The 14,574-nt window shown below is 38.3% G+C and overlaps 2 protein-coding genes across 2 annotated transcripts; both read right to left on the bottom strand.

Annotated features, from left to right (window-relative positions):
- Window positions 1-426: 426 nt before the first annotated feature.
- On the bottom strand, window positions 427-6,149 carry LOC146547082 (uncharacterized). The gene is made up of 4 exons (XM_085265965.1): window positions 5,750-6,149; window positions 4,304-4,399; window positions 2,775-2,881; window positions 427-2,134 (listed from the first exon to the last, which is right to left on the bottom strand). The coding sequence occupies exons 1-4, from the start codon at window positions 6,111-6,113 to the stop codon at window positions 2,096-2,098; spliced, it is 606 nt and encodes a 201-aa protein (XP_085122091.1). The 5' UTR covers window positions 6,114-6,149; the 3' UTR covers window positions 427-2,095.
- Window positions 6,150-6,632: 483 nt separating this feature from the next.
- On the bottom strand, window positions 6,633-9,792 carry LOC146547081 (uncharacterized). Its single transcript, XM_085265811.1, has 4 exons — window positions 9,385-9,792; window positions 8,433-8,531; window positions 8,066-8,164; window positions 6,633-6,764 (listed from the first exon to the last, which is right to left on the bottom strand). Exons 1-3 carry the CDS (start codon window positions 9,746-9,748, stop codon window positions 8,115-8,117), a joined length of 513 nt encoding a protein of 170 aa, XP_085121937.1. The 5' UTR covers window positions 9,749-9,792; the 3' UTR covers window positions 6,633-6,764; window positions 8,066-8,114.
- Between the last annotated feature and the right edge of the window lie 4,782 nt (window positions 9,793-14,574).

Below are 14,574 nucleotides of genomic sequence, written 5' to 3'. Positions count from 1 at the left end.
TAGAGGATTATTTTAAGAAAAAGTAACAAAAAAAAAATCCTATGAAAGCCCCACTACACATGTAACTGTAGCTGTATATTGTGAATTATTATCAAATGGATTTCATGGATTATTAAAATATTAATATGATTAATATTACTGCTGCAGATGTTTAAGCCTGAGCTCACTTTAAATACTTTCTATGCTGTTTAATTTCAGGCAGTGCGTCACGCTCTGTGAAATCAGGTGCTTGTAATTTGGATTTCCTGTCATCATGTATCTCAAAAAACAAAAACAAAACAAAACTCAGTAGTTCAAGCATTAATCTTGATGTATACAATAAAAAAATGTAATTAAAAGGGTTGCATGACTAACTGGTAATATTTACAGCAAAACTGGTTAAACTTTGTGCATTCATTCAGTCAGTTAATTTCTCAGAGACGCTGGTGCAGTCTGAACCTGTTTTAATAAATTAGACATTACAGGAGCTCTCCATTATTAAGGATTTCTTTGCAAACTACTCTGCATCATATATATGTATCACACATGTTATTAGTGAGAGGAAATGTAAGTGTTGAGATGGTAAATCACAGAGGAATGACATTAAACTGAACTTAAAATACAAATTGAAATAAAATGAAAAAAATGAAGTTCTGCTCGGATCGTAATGTATTTTCTGAACATTGTAAATCTTCCCTTAACAACAGCTCATAGCTGATACTGAAAAGAAAGTGACTTGAAAATTTAAAAAAGTCAGTTAAATATAAATTAAAATTAAGTAAAAAGTAAAAAATTACACAGTGAAACAAACAAGTGGAAACAGACAAATGAGTCAAAGACAAACTCCATCTTGTACTATCTGCATGGTTTTACAGGTCCTGTACAACTACCGTTAACCAAGGGGCTACTACTTCTAGGGCAGCCTTTACTATATCTATTAATAAGTTAATCATTAAAAATCCTACTACCATCTATGTTGTTAACAATAAGAGAAAACTAAAAGCAGAAGTACAAACAGTACAGTAGTTACTGTTGCTGCTAGTAAAACGTCTGAAACAGTCAAATAAGAAAAAAGGTCTGCCCTCCATCTCCAGCCTGACAGAGTTATAAACTTTTATTCAAGGCAAAAGTCTACTTTTTACACATGACTGTAGTGACCATCTGTTACATAAGTGATCAGCTGCACACCAAAAGATGTAGTACGTCAGATATCTCAGTGGGTCTGACGAACCTGCCAATACAATCAGCTGGTGTAACACAAAGACGTTGTTGTGTGCAGAAGAAGTGATGACACTAGGATTTTAATGGTGAAATCATGCGGAGTAGCCATATTTCCTGGAAACGTTTGTAAAATTAGCACATCCAATTATTTCCTCTTTTCTATTTTTTCTTCAGGCGTTGCCAGAATCTTTGCAGAAAAGAAGAAGCCAGGAAATGTTTTACCCACTAACCCCATCCTGTCTGACAGTAAAGCTATAAAATGTACAGGTCCTGCAAAAACTACCCATAATCCTTACTGTTATTCTACCACAAACGTAGACTTCACTACATCTATTAATAGGTTACTATTCCATTTTCAAGAACTTTAACAAAAACTACTACCTATGTAAAATTTCTGTTACTATCATAAATACTGTTATTGCCTCCACCTTATACTAATACTGCAAAATGAACCCTTAAAGTTTGAACCATTGTCTGCTTTCAGATTCCAGCTTGACAGCGTTTGACAGCTTAAGATACACAACTTTCCATATGATTTGAAAGTTTTACATCTGAAGTGGACAGATGTCTTCCAACAAGCCTGATAATACACAAAATGTAGTGCTGTCAGCGTTAATCTCGTTAAAATGACGTTAGCGCCATAACCGCATTGACGTGGCAAATCTATGCGTTGACACTGCGCAGCCCCAAGCATGGGGCGATCCGCATTAACTCGCTAATGCAGATTTGTCGTGTTAACGCGGTTATGGCGTTAACATAATTTTAACAAGATTAACGCTGACAGCACTAACAAAAAATTAATGTATTTGCTGCAGAGAAGAAACGTGCGCAAACGTTTGTATGTTTTTCAATGAAATACAACAAATGAAGTCTTGTAGCGTCTGAAAGAACTCGTTCAGTGATGTCTTGCTCGGTAGGGCTGGATCACCTTGCCCTGAAACACAACATAAGTATAGGGAAGAAGCAATATTGTGTTAGCACTTTAAGCAGTGGTATTGATATCATAGGTACCAATAGCAGCGTCATCACCAGATGCAAACATAAAACAGTTTTTAGAGATGTTAGGGTGACTGTGGCTCAGCAGATTCTATGCATTGTGGGTGCTCAGAGTAGAAAAGTGCTACACAGCTCAAAAAGATAATGCGTTGACCTCTACGGCTGGTTAGTTAAGTTCCTTGTTGAAGGCCTAAAATGAACATTTTCAGCACTAGTATCTGTGTTTTGAACTGATCATAATCGGTCTGAAGTGTGGTTAAATGGTGCCAGCTACATCTAACTGTGTGGACATGGAGCAAACTCAAGGCCATGAAGACTTCATACAGTTTAAATTGACTAGAGTAGCAAACCCACACACTGTCCATGGGAAGCAGACAGCGTACAAACCTATTCACATACACTATGATTGTTATAGTATGATGCTATTTTATATTGTGACACAGCATTGTAATGTGATATCCTCTTCTGTGTTAAATATACAGATATATAGGATTGTGGAGTTGCTAGAAAAATATTTGTAATGCAAAATTAAAACTCACAGTATCAGTTCTGTCAGTAACAGTGGAAGGTTTGTTTACCTGAATAGCCCACAGTGTTTCTGCGTTCTCGTAGATGTGAGCTGAAGGCTCTTCCACCTGTTTGCTGCTTTTGTTCTTCCTCGAACACAGCAGTACCAAAACCCCACCTGCCAACAGATCATTGAGTCACTCCACCTTCAAACTCACAGTCAGGACAGAATGTCTCATAATGAATGTAAGAATATGATCCGGTCTGAATACTGCTGCTATTCTCAAAATGATTTAGTCAAGTAAAATAAAAAAACAACAACAAAATAAATCAAATAAGATATTCAAGCAAAAGAAAATTACTGAAACACTAAAATAAAACAAAAATATACAGGTTATTTGTCAATTTGAACATCTTTGTCCACACTTCCTCTCTGAAGAGGTTTGTCTCATCTTTTCACTGAGACTCAGGGTGTCTACATGACTAACTGGCTTTTCAGAGAGAGGTTGGGTTGTAATGTTTATTCTGAAGTTCTGAAAATCCCATGATAAATGTCCTCTATATCACAATATTTAAGGGAACTAAAAGTAAAACTGAAACTTAGAAAAGCTAAACTGAAATGAGAGAAAACAAACAAACTGAAGCTTTACTGACTTGAAATCAAAAACTCAAAATAAAAAATAAAACCCACGTCAAAAATACAAACTACAAGAACTCCGTTTGATCAGCATTGTTCACTAAGGTGAATGTTGTTGACATACTTTTTTAAGTGATTTGGATTGGCACAAATTATAAATGATGGACTCATCATCATTTTCCTAGACATAAACTTACTAATCCCACACTGGGGAAATTCACAGACGATTAGGGTTCAGCAAGAAAACCTAAATTAGAGATATATTCGAAAGAAAAAAAAAAAATATATATATTATATTATGTTAAAGAACTAAATAAGGAAAATAGTGTACAAAAACTATCTAGCAGTTATTTCTACTATTTACTAATGGTTGCTGGGCAACAGATCAGTCGATTAACAACAGACATTAATGAAAGATCAGAAATTGTGTTATGATTGTGATTCAGTCAATGAAGGATGTGGGTGTTCTTGTAGAGGCTCTTTTTCCTGATATTAAAAGAACTTTTTGATCAAAGTTAATCAGAAAATACTTAAAATATCAAACTTTAGTGTGTTTGAAAAGATAGAATCATGTTTAAAAATACATAAAACACATCAGAGCACTGAAATTAATTAATCATGGGCGACAAGCCTCAGGTTAAATGTGACTAACACTATTAGTATGCTCTTCTCAAAAAGTCTGTGCAAATATTACCAAACCAGAGGTCACAATATGAGGACAGAGCATGTAGCTGAGCTCATGTATTCGTGTCCTAACTGTTCCTTTAGTACAGATGTCAGTGAGTCATTTTTCATTTTATTTTATTATTTTTTTAAATTACCAGCTTTTAAAGCTCCAGTGAACGCTGTGATAGATAAATTTGGGTCGTGTTCATCGGTGAATAGTGTGGCTCGTCCAGTAGTGGATGTCGGTATTTACAGTTCAGACCAGAATCTCCTAAACTTATCTCCACTCACACTCACCCATTATCAGGATGATGACAGCGGCAACTGAGACGGATATCATGAGGATGAACTGAGTCATGATGCAGTCCTTCAGCAGGTTGCTGTTGGAGGCATCTGGAGAAAGATGAAAGAGGAACAAAGGAGAGATAATCAATGGAAAAAAAGAAAAAAAAGTATTGTTTTATTTCTTTAGAACCGTTACAGTTATGATAATTAAAGTTTCCAATCGGGGCATTTTGTTGACAAATTATTCTGAAAACAGTGCAGAAGATTCACATCTCCAATCACAACCAGTGATCCAAACTAAGGTACTAACAAGTTAAATTAACTTTGATTTCTGAGGCAACTTAAATGTAGAGAAAAGGAAAATATTTAATTGACACACGAACAAGAACGTCAGCTACCTACCAACTGTAAGTATACAACTCGTTCTTATTTAGATATGCACGAGATGTCTTCTGGTGTTGGTGCCCTGATCTAATGCTCACACATGAAGTACAAACACAAAGCAAATGGGACACGAGTTCCTCGCCACTCATCCTAATTTGACTAAAGAGGACTGTTTTTTTTTATTTTTTTTATTTGTGTTTAGTATTACCATGGAGCCAAGACACCAATGGTCAAGCACACTTTCACACCATCTGTGACGACAGCAGTATTCGGCAGAATAGCTCTTCTGATGCTTTTTTAGTGGAGGCATTTGAAAGAAGGGCCAATTTTTAGTTTCTGCTGTCTATTGGTTGTGGGGGCGGGGACAATGTAGCACTTGAGCTCATTTCTCAACGTATTGATTTCATAATTTTCAACAGAATGGTCATCAAAGTCAAATTATTCTGAATCAGGAACCATATGACTACAATACTACTGAAACCCTCACCTCCAGCTAGATCCAATGGTGACCTCAAAGTAATCAGTAAAGCACAAGTCAGTAGATTATAGACAAGTTTTATGTCTGTTGACCAGATTAAGATGATTTATGAAAAGTAGACGTTTCCACAAACAGACCACTTGTTCAGCCTCATCGCCACCATAATTGTAAAACAATGCTTTACTTATTGAGTATTATCAGTTTTTTTTCCTGTTGCATAACTGCTGTATTGATGAAGAAGACAAAACTCTTTTTGCCCCTCAATTTTATTTTATTGTTAACAAACACATTTGCCATATTTTCCATTTTACATGTGTGTTTATTGCCATATACCACGAGTCTATCCATGCTCACATGCACATGGGCTTAAAAGACTGTCACCATAGCCCAATGGTATTGTTAGAGGTTAAGAACAAATATTCACATACATCCCACATTACTGCAAGAATGTGGTCACAGCTTTCCTAAACATGTTGAAACAGTCAAAACTCCTGTTAGACAGCTCAAAATGTGCATTTCTACAAATACATCATGCGATCTGAACACCAACTAATTTGTTTTGCAGCAATAAAGTAAATTGAAAGTTGGGTACTTACCTAACAAAAGGTGGAAAGTCTCCACAAAATGAATGCTGCCACCTCTCTTGATGCCACAGAAGTAAAGCCTGCAGTCCTCTGCTGTATAGTTTTTAATCACAAGTTTGTTTCCCAGGATTGAGAATTTGGATTCAAAACCAGGAGAGCAGTAGGTAGAGTCTGCTGAAGAAAAACTGCGGCCAATACATGCTCTGAACTGACTGTGGATCTCCATGTACCAGTGTGGGTCTGATTTCTGATTGGAGCAGGTTAGAGTGACATTGGTCCCCAGCTCTCCTCTGACCTCGGTCACGTTCTCGGCCTCTGCACAGAGCAGAAGCACCAACAGGATCATCCACAGTAGAACCATGATCAGCTTCAACATCCACAACAAGACGGAGTCGTCTGAAAGCAGCTCAGCTCTGATGTGATTCTAAGAGGGAAGTGCTCTACACTTCCTTTTTCAGATGGTCACTTGATATGACATCAGATTTTTTTTAAAAACCACAAAAACGAACAAGCGCTCAGGAAGTAGAATTACATTGACCCTTGCTTAAACTCAGTAGCTTGGTTTAGTATTAGAGATATTCAACTGTTTTCTGCAGCTCAATGATTTAATGACAATACTGCAGTAGTGACGCTAGTAATGAGAACAACAGCAACTTTAACAGCAAAATCATTGTACCAGAGATGACAGTGACATGTTTAAAGTAACAGCTTTTTTGTTTTGTTTTTTGGACTGGCTGCTACATGACATAAAAGGCTCATTTTAAATTGTACGGTGTCTTCTGATCTTCTTAAATGTTCCCACGGTCAAGAAATAGATTAGAAATAGAAATATGGATTAAAAGAACAAATATTACATTGTAATAAATGTAATTTTTATTAAACAGTGAAACAAAGTGGAAGCAGACAAATTACTTTTTAATACTGTTACAACAAATCATGAAATATACTGTGTACTGATACTACACATGAAAAAATGAAATGAATGAATCAAATCCCGTGATGTCTTGCTGAAAGAGGGTCGCCTACCCTGAAACAGAAAATGAGTAATCAGTACAGGGTAGTACAAGTAGTACTATTAGATAGTATTACTACTATCACTGTAACTTTTAATAGCTACAGTGATAGTCTTTGCAGCGTTAGCAGCAACACTGAAGGAGTAAAATAGCTATAGAGATCAAAACTTTTTAGCATTTTAACATGTGGGTCTGTGGGCAACTGTCTTTTTTAGAGCCAGACTCAAGTCTATATTAGGAAAAATGAGGTTTTTGCTGCTTCACTTTGGCTTTGAAGATAATATTTTGACCCTGGTTCATCTCATTCATTTGACTTGATCATCATGTTTTTCGTGCCAAAACACTGGTGTTCCTGAAGAAACCATACCTCACAATTGAGTAAGGCACCAGCCCTGCCCTAAGTTATGCCCTGCTTTTCATTCTTTCTGCACTAATGTTACCATGACTTCCTAAATGAACATCATGTTTTATTCAGTAAGACCTGAAAGGAGCTCCTGAGGCCATAAACCCACCAGAAAAGTGTTTGCTGAGCCCACTGGAAGCTGGAAGGAGTTTTGTGAAAAACTAAATATAATTCATGATTTAATAGCTCACAGAAGCAACTTTAGGAGCAATAATTTGAAGTAACCATTTCTGTATGACTTTAACCCAACCACAGTGAGACCTGCTGATGTACAGTTGGGAGATGATGGCTGAGAAATGAGTATATCAGAGGGACAGTTCAGGCTGAGCGGTTTGGAGCTAAAGTTAGAGAGGCTTTGATTATGTTTGTCCCTGATGCAGCTCATCCAAATGCACATGAAAACATTAATAATGGGGTAAATCAAAAGTTATAGAGACAAGGCTGAGATGTTTTGGGCGCACATAGAGGATGGGTAATAGATATATTGGACAAATTATGTTAAATATGGAGCTGCCAGGCAGTAAAAGAGGAAAAGAAGAAGACCTCAGAGAAGATCAGTGTGACAGAGGAGGATACTATTGCATGGTGGACTGGGGAGAATTTGTTGGAACGTCCTGTCTTGGGAAAACTGTATGACTGTGATAACGCACACCTGGATGATCTGAAGCAGCAAACATAAAAGACCAGGAATCTTAAATGAACAAAGCTGTTTTAGATTCTATTAATTTCAGAAGACATCACATGCATATTTCCATTTTGTCATTACGACTTAATGCCTGTTAACGTTCATCATAGCAGCCGAACATTTTTTAAACATTATAGAGAGTGATCCTAGTACCAGTACTGTCAGTAGTCATGGTTTATGCAGCACACACAGCATCAGTTTTGTTAGCAGTCACAGTTTTTACTTACCTGCACAGCCCGCAGTAGCTCTGTAGCATTACAGATGTGACCTGAAGCATCAGTCGTAGCATTTTCTCCTCTTCAAGCACAGCAATATGACGACAAAACCTGCCAACAGAGCTGTGAGTCACTTCTTGTTTATCCAGATGTACAGATCTAGATATATTCTTATAATACACAGATTTCTGTGCAGTCGCTGACAGTATAAAGCTGCTTCCTCACTTGATTGGTCACAGTGCAAAATGATTAAAAGAAATACGGACTGAAGTTTGACCAACACTTCTAATATGTGCTGCCAGAAACATCTATTCAAACATTAGATACTGTGATCTGAAGTTAGAAAATGTGCTAAATTTATCTACTGTGACACACTCACTGATTATTAGAATGACAAAGGCAGCCACTGAGACACAGATGATGATGAGGTGACTCTTATAGCAGTCGTTCTGTGGGTCGTTGGGAGGAACAATGACATCTGGAAACAAAGAGGCAAAAAGATCAACTGAGAACATGTTATAGTTACAAATCAGCAACTTGAAACACGCCCACCATCTATAAATTTTCATTGAAAAACATACTTTTCATATATCAGATATATAAGGTAGTATACAGCCATGATAGAAAAAACTCTTATTTCTTTAAACAACAACAACAAAAAACCCATCTAGTTACCTGTATCAATACACCATCGTATTGCTCTGCTGGGGTTTTTGTGTTAATTATTAATTTCTTTTTATTATTTTTATCCAAAGAAAGGATCGCTTTCACTCAAGAAATCAAGGAAATCAGAATAGGTGCAGCAGTTTGCCTTATGAAATCCAACCTTGAAGCTGCAAGGAACTTTTTTGTACCCAGTGTTCCAAAAAAGGAAAAAGAAAAATATATCAAGCTCACAAGTTGAGTTATTACTTGTTAGGTTTTAACTGCCAAAGTTTTCTTTTACAGTATCTCAGGACATGTTAAAACCCACCTGGCTGGACCTTCACAGAGGAGAGTTTGAGTCAAAACAAATGGTGGGAAGTTTGGATGTGAAAAAAATAACACATGATCTCATTCCATTTGCATTCATTCTCACACTTACTAATACTAATGACTATGAAGGTCAGACATGAGAACAAAGTGAATGCAAAAAGTAAAGAACGTGGTAATAGATAACAAGTTAAAACATGCAAAACAGAAAAGAGAAATCCTGTTAGCCTGCTCAAAACCTGCTTTTCTGCAAATACGTCATAAAGCCTGAGAACTAACTAATCATTTGTTAGTCATATGTTCATATGTTTTACAGCAATAAGCAAAAGAAAAAAAAAAAAAAAAACTTGGCTACTTACTTGAGACGAGGTGGAAAGATTCCACAAACTGAATGCTGCCATCTCTCTTGATGCCACAGAAGTAAAGCCTGCAGTCCTCTGCTGTCAAGTTTTTAATTATCAGTTTGTTTCCCGTGATTGAGAACTTGGTTTCAAAACCAGGAGAGCAGTAGGTAGAGCCTGCTGAGGAAAAACTGCGGCCAATACCTGCTCTGAACTGACTGTGGATCTCCATGTACCAGTATCTGTCTGATGTCTGATTGGAGCAGGTTAGAGTGACATTGGTCCCCAGCTCTCCTCTGACCTCGGTCACGTTCTCGGCCTCTGCACAGAGCAGAAGCACCAACAGGATCATCCACAGGAGAACCATGATCAGCTTCAGCATCCACAACAAGACGGAGTCGTCTGAAAGCAGCTCAGCTCTGATGGACTCTGACACAGAAGTGCTCTACATTTCCTACTTTACATGGTGACTTCAGTCAGTGTGACGTCTGAAAAAACCAAACAAAACCAAAACCGAAAACAAATCCCCTTAATGTCGCACAGGAACTAAAACTTTACCACTTCCAGGCAGTAGTGTGGCATGTGGGTTAATGTGGGTTCTAACAGCTTCATACTTCATCGGATGACATCTCGGGGAGGCACACTGCCGTGAGTTCTCAGAAATTGGCTGCTTGAGCACAAGAAATGACAACATCACAGAACGCAAGCTCACGGCTCTCCAACGGGAGATTGAGAGACCAGTGTTGGACTGCAGAACTGCTTCGAAATTCATATGAGCTGTTCGCACTAAAGTAAAAAATACCATCACTTATGCGGATACCCCTCTGGCGCCAACTGCAAGGCCAGAGCTGAACAAAACACTCTGATAACGACTGTGTTTAGTCTGTTCCTTCCCATTCCATGCAAGGCCACCTGGGTTGGCTGGAAGACTGTTTACTTAGCCTGGCAGGGCGAAGGTCAGCTGAACTATGGACACGCACACGCAACCTGAACCTGAGCAGGTAAACCAACAGCCGTAAACCAATAACAAACTCATCCTACATGATAAAAAAATGCTGTCTTCCTCAGCTTTGTCCCAGCATTTGTCAACAGGACACAACCACAAAACGAGAGAAACAACTCATTTACTGAGTGGTAGTTAAGCTAGCTCCCCTTAAGAGAGATGTCCAGTCCAGCTGCAACTTCCAGGTCTAGGGCCCATTTTCTTTGCAATGGTAAGCACAGCTCTCTCTTCAGCACCACAGAGTGGCGCGGAGTCCCCCCCACTTCACATGCTGCACCAGTCTGTCTGATAAGTTTCTGCTCCGATTTCCCTAAAACTTCACTTGAAACAACATCTTTTACCCAGTTAGAAGTGGGTACTCTGCACGTTTCCACTTGAGAATCATGACACGATCACCATGCCAGTCACCTCACACTCAGCTGCAGCCAACAATGATGGTTTTCCAACTGAAAACCATCAGCTGAGTGGGAGCACTGATTGAAATATATTTTAAAATAGGGACTTAACTCTTTTGCTTAAAAATCAATTATCACCCACACAGCTTAATACAAATGCAAGAAAGTTAACTGTTTTAAGGTCTCAGCCTTCAGACGCAGCACTCTCCTGATTGGTTTAAACAGCCAGTCATTCATAGGCTGATCAGATCATGAATGTCTCCATGACACTCTGACTCAGGTGGACCTGCAGCAGGGAGCTCCAACATACTGAAACACTAAAACAATGAAAGGAAAGAAAGTTCAATCTCAGCATGTTTGCTGCTGGACTTGGAGGCTCTGAGTTGATAAGAACGTCTTCTTCCACATGTGTGTTAGTGCATAATGGTGCTTTTATAGATTAGAGTTCATTCCTACAGCTCTGTCATCATTTAAGCTTCAGTAAAATTATTTAAGTGAGGTCCTACTGATCATTGTTACCACCTGAAAATAAAGTACTTTATTTGCTGCTTTATTTTTACACATTGCAACTTAGAAGCTTTCTTTTTTTTTGTAAAAGAAGCTGGGTGCTTATATGAGATGAGGCAGAACATGTGCACAGCATAAAAAATGTCCTTCATTCAATCCAATCACTCTGTGTTTCTCAGAATTAAACGTTGGCTTCAAAATCAAGAAGCAGTACATAGAAACTGTAAGTGACACATTGCACCTGATGCATCATCTGAACTGACTGTACCAGTGTTTACCTGAACTGCCATAAGAGCAGGTTAGAGTTAGAATCACGTTCTCGGCCTCTGCACAGAGCAGAATCACCAACAGGATCATCCACAGGAGAACCATGATCAGCTTCAGCATCCACAACAAGACGGAGTCGTCTGAAAGCAGCTCAGCTCTGATGTGATTGACAAATTATTGCTCTACACTTCCTGTTTCACACAATCAGTTTGGCTGTTGTAATGTTGCACAAAAAGCCATACCAGCTTTTCACGCCTCTGCCCTAACATCTGCAGTTTCAGTTAATACAACAGATTTTCAGCTCTTACTGACTGATTTTTGATGATGGTACCAAAATAGTAAAACAACACTTCAACAGCAACATTGTTGTACATCAAAAGCTATCAAAAGCTGTGATAGCATCATAAATAACTTTCAGAAGAGGACAAACTGTCTCTAATACTGACTCTAATGCTAAAAAAGTAGTACTAGTAGTACATATGATTTGATAAGTAACGAAAACATGAGAGCCAAAACTGATCGTCAGCTCATCATGTCCCAGCTGATCAAGTGGCTTCACCTCTTGTCTCCAAGCTGTTACTGCAGAAACACATTCATACACATATTAAGTAAAACAAATCAAAGTAGATAATAACTTCAATGAGGTGGCACATTTTCTACTACTATAACACTGCCAAAACACGTACTACACCATTTGGTAGTACTGACACTACAGACCCAACTCTATCTTGTACTTCTAGGTCTGCTAGTCAGGGTACACCACACCCTGGAAAGGTCGCCAGTCTGTCGCAGGCTAACACAGAGAGGTAGACAACCATTCAATTCATAACCAATTAATCAAACCACACAAAGAACATCTTTTGACTATGGGAGGAAGCCGGAGGACCTGCAGAGGACATGCAAACTCCACACAGAAAGGCCACGGCCAGATGGTGGATTCAAACCCAGGACCTAACCGCTCGGTGCTACCCACCATGTTGCCCCTTCTGTAGTACATAATCGACTTATTTGTACACATGTGTAATGATCATCAGTATCTGGAATATTAATGACTTTGTGTTCAGCTGCACTGTAAACACCAGCAGATCCAGAGTGATGGGCCTTGAAGGGATCATTTTATATATGAATTGGCCTTTAAAAGAGGACCTGAGGAGACAAGTTAAATCCAGGTACTTTGATCAGGAAATGATGACAACAAAATTTTAGTGACATCATTTGGAGTATGTGTGGAACATTGTGTACGATTACCACATGAAATTACTGACCTTTTACTGTGTTATTTTTACAGTTATTCCATAGAATTCTTGCAAGAAAGTAAAAGTCTTTCCACAAACACAAACAAGAATCAGCACTTTTAGAAAGTTTACTACATCTATAATTAGTCTACCCCTCTATTTGTTCTATTAATGGGACTTCTACTATTCTAATTATTGAGAACAACAGTTGCTCCATATTGATCATGACAAATAATGAAAAAAACAGCTCTTTCTGAGTAGTCGTGTTTTCCTTGTAAGCTGTACATGATGACCACATTAAATCACTTCCCTTTGCTGACTTTAGTTTTACATAATACACTTTTTTGTTTCAGGAAACAAGTCATGGCATAAACAATGGAAACAAGCAAAAACATCATTATTTTTATATCCAGTTCGGTCACATAGTGCTGCCGTAAATCCTACCATAGGCTTAGGGATGGGGCAAGCAGGGCTAACACAGAGGCTATGTCCACACTAGCCCGGATAAATTTATAACGGCGTTTTTGTCTGAAACGCTCCGCGTCCACACTAGCATTTACAGTCATTTTCGCAGAGTTGAAAGAGAGAGAGAGTTAAAGAAATCGAAGAAAAGCTATCTGGAGCATGTACAGACTGATATTAATCTTTAATAGGGCTGTCAAAATTGAGAGCAAACAAAACAACTGCTGTATAATGCCCTCCGCTATCTTAGTTTAATTGATCATGTGACTGCATCATATAACTAACATGCGTCATTGTTTTAGAAAGTCTTCGTTTTCACGGTCCATACTGTGACGCGAAAACACCGTTTTCAAATCATTGCGTTTTGTAAAGCGTTTTCAAAACGCTGCATTTTCCTTGAGCGAAAACGCCGTCTCAGTGTGGACGGGAGGCCAAGGAGAAAACGATGCGTTTTCAAACAAAAATGCATTAGTGTGGACGTAGCCAGAGAGACAGACAGTCGTTTGCATTTACATTCACGGCTATGGCACCAATTAACCTAACCCCACTAATTGCACGTCTTCGGACTACCTAGAACTACTCACGATCCTGCTACTACTGCTATTAATACTACCACAAGCATGGACTTTATGACTTCTATTACTAGATTTCTACTGAATTTACAAGCATTTTACGCCAAGGCCTCCTTTAACAATTAAGATACTTGTAATAAATGTGGGCTGTTTGTAGCTGTGGAGGAAAGACTAAGTGAATTAGAGACCTAGTTCCCCACCCTCGAAAGTCCTGTATGTGGTCAATATCCATTAGTCTCTGTAAGCAAAGGTACCTTAGTTAACATTAGTTCAGAGTAGAATGTCCTGAGCATCCAGGAACTCAGGCTGGCTGGATGAGGATATGGGTGCAGTGTAGTCCTAAATAGAAGCCTCTGTGCTGGCACACTACCAGTCTGTTCACGTTTCAAAGAGCTTTTTCCCAGTTGGTGAAACATCTACGAGGAAGAAACAAACTCTGGTTATTGGCGACTCAATTTTGAGAAAATGGAAAGCAAGACAATACATCAGCTATTGTCCATTGTCTTCCAGGGACCAGAGCAGCTGACATTAAATAAATTCTGAAACTGCTGGCTAAAGATAAACATAGATTTAGTAAAAGAAAATAATTCACCAGTAATGACACCTGTCTACATCAATCAGAGGCCAGTAAAAAAAAATGTCAGCAAACAAAATTACAAAGAAAGAATTTTTATTGAAGTATCCTCAACTGAATCAAAGACAAAAGAAACAGTTAAATGTGGATTCTTCAACAGTTACGTTTCACTCTTCAAAGCCTCTTAGTACAT

The sequence above is a fragment of the Mchenga conophoros genome, linkage group LG23 (genome assembly GCF_057382185.1).
Source record: "Mchenga conophoros isolate Kocher_MC1m ecotype Shallow Benthic linkage group LG23, M_conophoros_male_GT1.1, whole genome shotgun sequence".
Taxonomy (NCBI): domain Eukaryota; kingdom Metazoa; phylum Chordata; class Actinopteri; order Cichliformes; family Cichlidae; genus Mchenga; species Mchenga conophoros.
This window is presented reverse-complemented; position numbering and strand designations above follow the sequence as displayed.

What these genes read in the sequence shown, in the direction of transcription:
- LOC146547082 (XM_085265965.1), bottom strand. Translation starts at nt 6,113, where the DNA reads ATGTTGAAGCTGATCATGGTTCTACTGTGGATGATCCTGTTGGTGCTT. An exon ending in GACTTTCCACCTTTTGTTAG is followed by an intron (nt 4,400 to 5,749) that starts GTAAGTACCCAA and finishes ATCTTTCTCCAG; the next exon opens with ATGCCTCCAACAGCAACCTG. An exon ending in AAACACTGTGGGCTATTCAG is followed by an intron (nt 2,135 to 2,774) that starts GTAAACAAACCT and finishes GTTGTGTTTCAG; the next exon opens with GGCAAGGTGATCCAGCCCTA.
- LOC146547081 (XM_085265811.1), bottom strand. Translation starts at nt 9,748, where the DNA reads ATGCTGAAGCTGATCATGGTTCTCCTGTGGATGATCCTGTTGGTGCTT. An exon ending in ATCTTTCCACCTCGTCTCAA is followed by an intron (nt 8,532 to 9,384) that starts GTAAGTAGCCAA and finishes CTTTGTTTCCAG; the next exon opens with ATGTCATTGTTCCTCCCAAC. An exon ending in CTTTGTCATTCTAATAATCA is followed by an intron (nt 8,165 to 8,432) that starts GTGAGTGTGTCA and finishes CTCTGTTGGCAG; the next exon opens with GTTTTGTCGTCATATTGCTG.